At 37.1% G+C, this 12,149-nt stretch overlaps 1 protein-coding gene across 8 annotated transcripts in view; it reads left to right on the forward strand.

Moving 5' to 3' along the window:
• The window catches only part of TBC1D32 (TBC1 domain family member 32), an 88,474-nt gene that overhangs the window by 29,785 nt on the left and 46,540 nt on the right, over positions 1-12,149 (forward strand). For 7 of the 8 annotated variants that reach the window (XR_007244113.1, XR_007244112.1, XM_048492089.1 and 4 more), the window contains exons 18-24: positions 545-746; positions 1,313-1,395; positions 3,222-3,360; positions 3,679-3,766; positions 4,546-4,664; positions 6,481-6,597; positions 10,746-10,834. Coding sequence is in view for 6 of the 8 variants with exons in the window: in XM_048492089.1 (XP_048348046.1) it covers positions 545-746; positions 1,313-1,395; positions 3,222-3,360; positions 3,679-3,766; positions 4,546-4,664; positions 6,481-6,597; positions 10,746-10,834 (837 nt within the window). In the remaining 2 variants the exon portion in view is untranslated. The remainder of the gene's footprint in view (positions 1-544; positions 747-1,312; positions 1,396-3,221; positions 3,361-3,678; positions 3,767-4,545; positions 4,665-6,480; positions 6,598-10,745; positions 10,835-12,149) is intronic. The other variant, XM_048492058.1, reaches the window with a different exon arrangement.

A 12,149-nucleotide genomic window follows, 5' to 3' on the forward strand; every position in this document is an offset into this window, starting at 1 on the left:
ATTACTACATGGAGGCAGGCAATGGCAAACCACTGTTAGTTTTTTACCTAGAAAACCATAAGTCATCTGTAACTTCATGGCACTTTACACACGCACTATTGAATGATATCCAATGCTATGGCTTGTAAAAAGTCATAAGTATGCATATTTGTTTACTGAATTTTGTACCTTATACTGCATTATAACCTGCTTGCCTTGTACTAAAACTGTACTAATACTTGTATGAGACAGTGAATTGTTTTTCGATTTGTAGTTCCACTGACAAAATATTCCTGGTGTGGCGGATTTTAAAAATGACAGCCTGCTTTTTGCCAGTTAGGTGTTAAGTTTTATAAAATAAGCCATTGGATAAGGAAAAAAATGTTTTGATACTTTTGTTTCTAAAGTTATGGAACAACACTGCAGGCACTGTCTTTTTCCTAGACAAGTTTCAGTCATCTTGTATGAATGGATATATTTACCATTACAATGACTAGCTGAAAATGTTTCATCTGATAACAGTTTTACTGAGTCAATGATTTTTTATTTTTTTTATTGCTTGTAGCCAGAGCGGTGCACATACAATAGTTACATTTACAAAGAAACTTCTGGCTGAAGATATTTCAGTCTTGTCTGGGTCTGAGATGTTGCCAGTCCTCAAAGGTGCTTTTATCTTTGTGTGCCGTCAGATGTATAGTACCTGTGAAGGTTTAGAGGTGCTGCTACCTTATCATTTGCATGAATCCATAGTTGAGACTTGGAAAAAGGTAATCATATACTTAAATGTATAAATATAAAAAATGTATATTTATTCCTGATTGGCATTTCTAACCACAAAATTACAATGTTTTATACAATGGAGGTGATACTTTAAAACATACACTGTATTATGTGGAAGTTATAGATGTCCTTTCTGCTGCATGTATATAGTGTAAAGAACTTTTATAAGCCTTAAGCTCCAGCAGTATGAACAAGTTTATTCTTGCAAACTGTAGAATACTGGTGTGATTTTGCTGATAGAAAATGTAGAGATGCCTTTGTGTAGACACTGAACCTTGCATAATTTTGTGTGAAGATGTTTAATGAAGATTAATTTCCATACAACTTCCAGATATGGGTTTGGACCATACTGTTTAAAATGGTTATTGGTTCAGAGTTGTATAAAGAACTTTAAGAGAACAATATTTTTTTTTATTTGTCATACTTCTGAACGGGATGATTTTTTTTAATGACATGCTTAACTATCAGAAGCATGCTATTGTTTGGTGGGTAGATACTAATGTTTTTTTGATCTAGACTTTACTTGGCTTCAGTTTACTTTTATCATTTACAGGCTAGCTTACTTTCAGAGAGAATTCCTACTCCTGTAGCTGGTACAGAGTGTATTTCAACAGTAAATCAAGAATTGCAGAGCTTGTAAGTACTGTTTTATATCCAGGCATCTAAATTCACATGGAGTTAGAAAATATTTTAAAATTGAAAATGTTCTCTGATCAAAGTGTCTTGGTTATTACTACTTAAGTGGAGTTTTTTGAGAGCTTTTTAATTTTGAAATTGACCTTTTCTTTGAAGCCCCTTAAACATCTTCCATACTGAAGCTAATCCTAAATATGTGCTCATAGAATCAATGCATATTCTTTCCCTATTTATCCATCTTTTAAAAGATCTGTCATCATAAGCTGTTCTAAACAAGGTCCTTTGTACGAGGGTCTTTGTACTCTGTAAACAACATGCATGTAGATGGTGCTGCGTAAATAAAAATAACTTTATTTCTGGATTGCTGAAAATATTTTTTTAAACACCTGGCTAGGCTATGTCCTTTTTGATTGGTGACTGGCATAATTTTACAATAATTATGGTAATTTTACCATAATGATGACTTACCTTAAGGTGCAAGTTGCTGTCTGGGAGGGTGAGAGGAGGCATGTCCACATGGTGCCCATAGGGTAGAACAGTTGAACTGGCTGGTGCAAATCTGCTGGCTGCATCATCTGGGCGGGGACAGAGCTGCAGGCTTGGGGAAAGCTATAACGTAAGCCCCCACCAACTCCAGCCTCCTTCGGGTTCCATGAGACTGCTTGCCCACGCATGTTTTGTTTATTGTACTTGCTTTGAAATGTTATTTCTTGTATATAGTGTCTGCTTTTACCTTGTTACAGCTTGGTGGGTTGGTATTGGGATGGATCCTTTTGTGGGGGGTGCCTGCGTTCTTGCCTCCCCATTAACGGGGGCCCCCCATAAGGGGCTTTGAGTGTTATGGCAGGCCCCTAAGTCTCATGCCCATCCAGGGGCAGCTGAGTGGGCCTTCATCCCTGGTGGCAAGCGAGGGCCACTTGGACTCCCACTAACTTGCCACTCCATGGGTCTCCCCAAGCTGGCTTGCTGGGAGGTAAGACATCTAATTGGGTCAACAGGCAAGTTACCTGATGCTCAGGATCTGTCCCATACTGTCCTCTGATCCTGTTGCCTGCAACCAATAATCAGCCAGCAAATTTACCAACTTGATGAGTGCTGCAATTTTAATTAGCCTCTTCCTTTCCCCTCTTTGTATTGGCAACTGGTATTGTCCCGTCTCCCAAAATAGTATTTAAAATGTTCTCCACAACAATTTTTGTGTGTTTTTATCTGTGTCCACTCACTATTTACAACATGAAGTGAAGGAATACAGAACAGTGGCTATGTTAAAAATAAACTTTGAAGTAATAATCCTACAAAAGAGTTTTATGGTTTTATAGTTGTTAATATTTAAATGTATAGATATTTTGTTATACTTTGGTTGTGTGCCACCCTGAGCCCTTTTTGGGATGGGCAGCGTGGAAATTTTAAAATAAATAAGTAGTATTATATGGCAATAGATTTTTCAAATAGGTACAGGATCTAAAAGAGCTTTTCCATAGTAACAGCACTCATACCAAGGAAATGGCAGTTTAGCCTCTGTGTTTGAAGAAAGTGTTCCTAGCAGAGTTAACAATCCAGGAAAAGAACTTTAGATCTTCCGGGGAAACTGTTCCAGTATATAAATATACAGATGCTTTAATAAATGAATTAATTGCAGTCAGATTGTAGATTGGTTGGTGTAGGCAATGTGGAATAGAAAACATTTTCATAACAGAAATCATATACTGGTTTTAATTGAAAAACAGCCATTTGTGAAACTTCAACAATTTTTTTTATCATTCTTGTGAGTTTAGCTTACGTGGGACGGGATGTTCATTTCACTTTTTTATGGTTGTATTTTTCAGTGCTGTGCTGGAAGAGACTTTGTTAGATGACTTGCTAAATTTTGCTGCCACACCAAAAGGGCTTTTGCTGCTACAGAACACTGGAGCAATCACTGAGTGTGTGACCTTCATGTTTGGCAGATTTTCAAAAAACCTCCAGGTACATATAAGCATATTAAAGAATAATTAGAATGTAAACTCTTGAAATGTTCTCCCCACCACCACCGAAATTTGCTTTGCCTGAACAATCTTAATTGACTGGGCCATAATCTCTCTCTGTTGGAGCTTTATGATAGCATCAGAATGCTAGTTAGGATCTAATGATACGTTTGATTACAGAATTAATTGTTTGTTGTTTATAATAACCTGGGGTGTATATAAAGACTAACGAGTTTATTTTCTGTAAGCCATGTGCCACTGCAGCAGTCTTGTATTTGTGACCTTTACACTTAATGTGGGTTATTTTTATTTATGCCAGGTCAATGGATGTGAAAAGTTTGGCTATGGAGCAATTGTTTCACAAGTGGCAGCAATTGCATCAGGAGCTATAGCTCTAGAGAATTCTGGTAATTTTATCTTTTTGAGTTTCTTATAAGTGATCAATAGTTGAACAAACCATAGTAACAATTTGATTGTGTTTGTGATTGATGTCCCCAACTACTGATCGCCTTGTACTATACTATCAACCACACCTTTGCATAGCAAGTTCCACCCAAACACTTACTGACTGGTTCCCCACTTGGGGACATGACAATTTATACCCCACTAAAACATTCCCTTCTCACTAGACACGGTGTGTAACAGACTTTCCTCTGTGATACACCTCTGAAGATGCCAGCCATAGATGCAGGCGAAACGTTAGGAACAAGATCCACACGACCATGGCCACACAGCTCAGAAAACCCACCACAATCAGTTGAATCCAGCCGTGAAAGCCTTCAACAATACAAAGCCTTCGACAATGCTTTGTGCTTTGTTCTTCCTTTGGTCCCATGCTGTTCTTTGTGTGTGTGTGTGGGGGGGGGGGGGTGGTGGTGGTGGTGGTGCAGATACAGTTTTTTAATAATGGAGGAAAGTGTCATGAAGGAGCTTTCAAAGCTATTGTCGAAGGCTTTCACGGCCGGAATCACTTGTAGAACACGGCCATACAGCCCGGAAACCACACAGCACCCAAGCTTTCAAAGCTGTTTCTTGTGGGGTGGGGGGGTGGGGATGTCTAAATGTATTTAGTGAGTGATAGAAATTGTAGCTTCTGGCCAGTATGTCATGCTGTAGGTGCTGCTGTGTATTTTTAACAGAATGTGTATGGTAGAATATTTGTTAATAAAATAAATTATCTACTTAGGATTTATAAAGGCATTTGTTACTGAGCTGTGGGCTATTCTAGAATGTGGAAGAGATGATGTTAGAATTACTCATCCGAGATCAACCCCAGAAGATCCCATTGATCGAAGTTGTCAGAAAGTAAGAGATGATTCTGTGGAACTATGTTTCACAATTTCATTACTCCTAGGTTAATTTCTGTGATCCAGTAATGAAAGAAGTTCTTGCAGAAAGGGGGAGTAGTGTGGGTTGTGTATACAACAACAAGAAGGTGAAACTGGAAGAAATTGTAACTTACAGGAACAGTGTTTTGTTAAGTAGGGTGGACCTAATGAAGAAAGGATTTATGAAAGTGCTTATTACTAAGGAGTTCCAGAGGATGTATGAGGCAGTTCCATGACTTTCTTTTTCTGGGAGTGGGGTTCATAGAATCCAACCCATGACACTTAAATAAAGCAATAGTATTTGATAATTATTTCTTCAAGCAGTGCGTAGATTGACAGTTTAAATGTATGTGTTTGAATGTAGTTGAGTGTTAGAAATGCTATAAGGTAATTTTATAAGATATTTGCTCCAATCTGTGATTCCCTTAAGATTGTAATAGGGCTTTTCTTAGGTTAAAATATTTCCAAGTAAGCTTGATATCTCTTTAAATCAAATGAAAAAATGGTTCTGAATTGTGTAGAATTAACAAACAGATGCAAAATGTTTGAATCCATTCTAGAAAAAGTTATGTGTAATCACATAAGGGTATTTTCAAGTTCATTGAATGTTTTTTTCAGTCAGTTTTATTATCTCAGCCAGAGGCCATAACAACAAATGCAATTACTAACTTCTAAAATAAAGACAATTACCCAGAATAAAATCGTACCCAAATAAAAGGCATAGCCCATGTTTCGTACAAATAATCACTATTTCAGCAAATAACACTTTTGGGGGGAGGAAATTAAATGAACATATTTGAAAAAGAAGTGGTAAAGTGGCTGCTTGTGTAGTATATCGAGAATTGCCATTGCTTTGTGGAGCATTACATTCTCTCCTGCATTTTAGTCTAAATCTTTTTTTCGTTGCTATGGGATTATAGTTGTAACTTTCTTCACTGATTTTTATTGGACTAAGCTATATGTCACACACAGCAGTTTTTTTAAAAAAGAAAAAGTACTTTCTTCAGGATGAAAGAAAGGCTCACTTAGGTTATTTATTCTGTGAACAGGCTTTGATGTGAATGGCAGTGCCAGTGCTTGTCCTAAAGCAGGTGATGATAGAAGCCAAAAGGTGGTAGCATGACTAGATGTGTGGCTGGCTGTTCCTACAGTGTGAGTAAACAGGGGCTACCCGCTATCATTGGCATCATGCCATTATTCAAAAAGGCCCTGCTTGGATGACAGGGCAGTTCTTGCTCTTAAGTGAATTGCACATCTCTGCTTTGCAGATTTAAAAGGTGGGGAAGCATTCAATGTAACAGGTGCTAAAGGCAGTAGCTCCTGATGTAATTCTCCTCTGAGTTACCATCCCTCAGTACTGCCTTGTTTGATGCGCTATCCTCAAATCCCTGCCTTCTGATTGCTAAGCTTGCTAGGGTTTGGTTAATTTCAATAAGTTGAAAGAGGTTGTAGGCTGTCACATTGGTTTAAAACAATAAATTGTAATCTGTTTTCATTCCAGATGTTTGTGTTAGATCTCCTTTCTGCAGCAGGCATGCTACAAATAATTTTTTATCACTTGTAATCAGCCTTGGTTTATTAGATGCTTATAATGTTCTTTCTGTTTCATATAATTTTTTAAAAATGGTCTCAATGACTTTTGTTGGCCCAGTAAGAACAGATGCCTTGTATGTTGCATATTACACATTCTTGACTAGTAAAGTAATAATAAAACATTTTTACTGTAACTTAGATTTTTCAACAAAGCACCAGTAGACATTTTGGCTTCTGCATCACCCTGATTCTTGCCTTAGTTTTTTCTAGCTCTGATCAACCTGCTATCCTACCCCACTGCTTATGAACTGATAGGCCAGCAAGTGATTCCTAACAAACCAGAATATTCTCTTCGTGAAGTTCCCACAGGTATTATAGTAAGTATCTCCTCCCCCTTCTCACCTGTACAATGACAATTTTTCAGTGAATAATTTCCTACAAGCTAGTTTGATATTTTTGTCTCAGCCTGTGATACATTTTGAATACATTCTCAGCATTTTTCTTTCATGCAGCATGAGGGCAGTATATACTCGCTAAATTGAGTGTCATGTTTTTTCCTGCAATCATACAAAAAATGTAATAGTTAAATAATTTTTCCATGCTTATTTTTCATGTGTTCTTACAAATCTCTTATTTCGAGTATAAACCATAGATATGATTATAACATGTGTGCAAATATTGTACATTTTAAAAATTTATTGTTTTAATTTTAAACTTATATTTTTAAAAGAAAAATTTAAACAAACATTATGGCAAAAATGCACAAAAACCATAAATATATACTTTATATTTATACTGTCACACTCTAGAAAATAGATTAAAGATATTAGCTTCCATAGCAAGTACCATGAACAGCATAACAATGGTTATAATATCTAAAACATGTTTAAAAAACCCACAATAAACATTTTGTATGTACTAACTTCAACTCTAAAGTGCAACAACAAAAAAGCAAAGATTTGTCTTCATTATTGACAAGAGATTTTCACTTGTGAAGAGAAAAAAATCACAGTAAAAAGGGAGAAAAAAGCAAGCACAATTCGATACATTCCGTTATTATCATTATTTTTATACAACTTAAACAGGATTGTTAGTCTTTGTTCCAAATATCGCGTGAAGGTTTCCATGACTTATCAAAGCAAGATAGTGGAAGATCTTTCATATATGTGGAAAGTTTGTCTGTGTTCATGATGGTTCACCACTGCTTCAAACCAAGATCTACAACTAGGACAGTGGTGCCGAACCTATGGCACGGGTGCCAGAGATGGCACTCAGAGCCCTCTCTGTGGGCACTCGCGCACAGAGTTCATCATGTAGGAGGGGGTGGAAAATCACCCCCCTCCACACACACACACGTCTAGGCTGGCCTGGGCATGATCCTTTACCTGGGAGTTATCTCGGTTGCTTTCAATGGGGTTTGCTTCTGAGTAAACCCTTCTAGGGTCGTGATTCACCCATTTGAAGCATTGCATGGTTGCTTCACTAAGCTTACTCTTGAATAATGCGTGCCTCGTAGCCAACCATTTTTTCTAAACTAAAGCCTCAGTATTCAGGTTAAATTGCCATGTTGGCACTTTGCGATAAGTAAGTGGGTTTTGGGTTGCAATTTGGGCACTCGGTCTCGAAAAGGATCGCCATCACTGAACCAGGAGTTTTCCTGTTCCTCCAATTTTTGGCCATCTGGATTCTTGCTATCTTTAAGAGATACAGAAACAGGTTAATATTATCTACCTTGGAGTTATCCTGAAAAATGCCTAATAAGTAGTTTTCAGGTAGCATTTTAGATTTTTGGCCTAGAATCTTCTCTACTTTTTTATGAATCTTTTTTCAAAACTTTTTCACTCTCTTGCAACTCCACCATAGATTAAAAAAGGTGCCTATTTTCCCCCCACATTTCCAACAGTATGGAGATAATGTCTTGTCTAGTTTTGCTAATCTTTGAAGTGTTAAATACCACCCATGGAAGATTTTACCAAAATTTTCCTTTAGATTTGTATTTTGCGCAAGTTTATGATGGTTTTTCCAGGTATTTTCCCAGTTTGTATACTGTATATTTTTGCCAATATCTTGGGCCCATTTAATCATTGAATCCTTAATGGTCTCTTGTTCTAAGTTTATCTCCAGAAGCAATTTATATATTTTGCTTATCAGCTTGATGTTGGATTCCCATAAGGTTACATCAAGTTTATTATATGAATGTTCAAAACCTTTTGCACGAAGATTTTTCAGGAAAGCCTCTCTAATTTGTGAGTATGTCAACCAATGGCAATCGTCACTGCCAATTCTAATCCTCTCTGTAGGTTTTAAGACTGGGTTGTTTTTCTCCCATATCAATAAATCTTTGAAGGTTGGCCAATCTTTTTTTCCGTAGCATTGTTGGTTCTGGTCGGCTTCCAGCCGTGAGACCCAGAGTGGGAGTTTTCCATAGAGTTTAGTTTTGTACGTGTCCCAGATTGTAATTGAGGGTTTTCATATATCATGAGCCTTAAAGCTCTTCATAAGTTTTTTAGATGTTGGTCACAGATTTTCATGCAAACCCCAACGGTTGTTGATATAAATCCAAACTCTTCTCTTCTTATTCTCTAGGTTGTCAACTTGGTGCCATTCTTACTATGTAGTGCAAACTCCACTTTTCACTACTCAAAGCTGGTGACTTCAAAATAAACAGTTTTTATCGTTTCAGGGTCTGCTTATGTAACATGTACTATTCGCATCCCCAGGTTTAAAACACTAAAAGAAAAATATGTACAATTTTATTAGTAATTTTTTTTATAAAACAGTAATTAACACACATATTGTATAAGTGAACAAAGGTAATAAATATTACACATAGATCTGAATTGTTTTAATGATGCCTTAGACTGTGTCAGAATGTTGGTCCATCTACGCCAGTGTTGTCTCTTCTGACTAATAATGCTTCTAATGGGCCACTGGCAGGCATTTCCAAGTCCTTTTGCATGCAAAGTATGCACATTGCATTGAACCAGCATCTTAAACTAATGTGATTGTTTCTTATAGTAAATGCCATTGACAGGTCTGGAAGAATTCAGCGTGGTTTTCCCACCCATCTTTAGATTTAAACCACTACTTAGGACTATTAAAACCATCCCCCTCTCTCTTGTAGAGTGAGGACATATCACAGACATGTTACAACCGAATTAGCCATACAGTTTGCAAGTCTGCCTAGCAAACTGTAAGAGATACAAAAGGGGAAAAGGAAGAAGAGAATCCCACAGGAGATATGTCTTTTAAGCTCAGTTGTGAATTTCAAATATTTAACATGTTTCTTGCAGGGAGTGAATCCTCTGTCATGTTAAAAGCATTTGCTTCTGGAAAGGAAGTTGAAAAAATATAACCATTTGGGTGTAGGCTAAACTCCAAGGGATCAGTTCTTGATGTGATTCTATCCATTCACTCCCCCCTCCCACACAATCTGTAAGAAAGTGGCAGGTGTTCCTCTAGGCCCGTGGTGGCGAACCTTTGGCACTCCAGATGTTATGGACTACAATTCCCATCAGCCCCTGCCAGCATGGTCAATTGGTCATGCTGTCAAGGGCTGATGGGAATTGTAGTCCATAACATCTGGAGTGCCAAAGATTCGCCACCACTGCTCTAGGCTTCTATCCAGCCTGTAGCTCAGCAGAGCTGCAGCATTTGCGGACAGAGTTGACTATGAGCCATTTTGTGGTGTCAGAGTATTTGGATGTAAGTCTGACTGTAAAGAGTTTTAATATGCTGGCAAACTTCCATTTTTTGCAGATCCCTAGTCTCCTACATTACTGAATCAGCATAAATCCTCTTGTTGCAGGAAATAAGCAGACTTCCAATTAAGGAGAGAAGGCTTTTATTGAGAGTTGCTTCACTGTTTTCCCTGCTGTAAATGTACATATAAAAATAAATGTCCTGAGTATTAAATACACAGAAGTATCTGATAATTTATTTTTATGTTTTTTTGCATCAAACAATGACTTTTGGATTCGAGTAGCTAACTGTTAAATGGGGAGAAAACAGGGTTTGGGGGGGCTTTTTTTACACAAGAACCATTTGCTGTATTATTTCTGGTCAGTTTAATAACTATTTGCAAGGAAATTTAATAACCAAATCTATATCTCTGATGTGCTTTCTCTTTCTGATCAGGTATGTCAAAAACTTTTTAAAACACCCCCTTGAGGAGGGTTGTTGAGGATGATGCGGTATAATTCTCCAAATATTGTTTATTCCTGCCACGCTTTTGATGTTGGCTTTTAAGGGTTCTCTCATTGCTCTTAGGACTTCTTTATCTTTTCTGAGCTTTAATTCTGATAAGGGGTTTAATAGTTTTAATAGTTTTAACTGATGCTTTTATGACTGTTGCTGTAAAATAAAGTTTTATTTTGGTTATTTGGCTTTTAAATTGTAAAATGTATAATAATATACTCTGAATATGTTCATATAAAGTTAATATATAAACAGAGTGAATATTCAAATTGCTGGTAACAAATTTGTGAAAGACAGTAAAATGGTAAATATTTATTTATTTTTCTAGGATATCATTGACAGACTTATAATTGTCGATACAGATGCTAAAATTCATTCATTATTCAATTATGAGCAGTCACACATATTTGGTCTGAGGTAAGATTCAGTTAAGGTGTAATATTATTCTGTCTTATCTGATACATACTGTTCATCAACATTCATGAAATGAAAGTTATGAATCCTGTTAAGGGGTGTAGAGCTCTCCAGATTAGAGTCTATCACTCGTAACTACTGTCTTTCTCTGATCTCCATTACAAGTTGCTTACAGATTGCAGTATTATTTGATAAGGATGAAGTGCACATACCTCTTCTGAGTTCTGAACACATGTAGCTGACAATTGATCCATCTAGCTTAGGGATATGTTCTTGCATTGGCTGTCCAGGATTTCAGGCAGACAGAGATCTCTCCTGAAACCTGAAGCCTGAAAATCTTTAACTGGACATGCCACTTCCTTCTGTCCCTAGCCTACCCATATCCTTGCATTTTGGGTCCTCTATAGCTGTTTCTGGTTCTCTGAATGGGAAGGATGGAATTCTTTAGATTTTGAAGGTTCTTGATGGGAATTGTTTGAGGTATTCTAAACAGAATTGATTGGGATGGTATTTCACAGCTGCTGAGCCATGCATAATCCTTGATCTTATTTATTCCTGAGGTTGTCATGTCTTCTGCTTCCTGGTTTGACAAACTTCCAAGTAACAAATGGTTCTGGCCAGTGAGGAGTGGGAAATTTTCCCCCTTGCTCTTGTCTGGCTGTGTTCTATAGTCACTTCTGCCTTTTGTTGTAATATCCATCTGTTTCCTAAAACCTGTCCATCCTTTCTGCCTCGGAATGGATATTAATGTTACTGAATGGAGGCTTCTTGCTATTGTTGATTATTCTTTCTGAGTGAGACAAGCCCTTCTTGTGTCAACAACTCTTCTTGGGAAGATCTCATTGACAGTTGTTTGGTGGGATCTTTCTTATGTGTGCCTTCCCTCTGAGTTGATCTCCTTGGATAAAAGGGGCCAGATCCATCACTGAATAATACATGTGTAAAATTAGATTAACTTAATTATCATGAAAAAGTTTCCACATCTAGTTGTAGTTCTAATTTTTCTCTATTCAGAAGCAATGAAATATTTCATACAGTAGAATTTAGTATTTGTGTTCAGTTCAAAACATTTCATATTTATCACAGTAAATCACTTAAATGTTTATATGAATAATGATAAGTATATTAATATAGTTAAATATCCTCAAATCACAAACAATTTATGGTGACCCCTCAAGGGGTTCTCAAGGCCAGAGATGGTTTGTCTGCATGGCAGCCCTGATCTGCATGGCAGAGGTGGTTTGTCTGCTTTTGTCTGCATGGCAGCCTTGATCTTCTTGGGTGGTCTCTCATCCAAGTACTAACCATGACCAATACT

The sequence above is a fragment of the Sphaerodactylus townsendi genome, linkage group LG01, assembly GCF_021028975.2.
Source record: "Sphaerodactylus townsendi isolate TG3544 linkage group LG01, MPM_Stown_v2.3, whole genome shotgun sequence".
Lineage (NCBI taxonomy): Eukaryota > Metazoa > Chordata > Lepidosauria > Squamata > Sphaerodactylidae > Sphaerodactylus > Sphaerodactylus townsendi.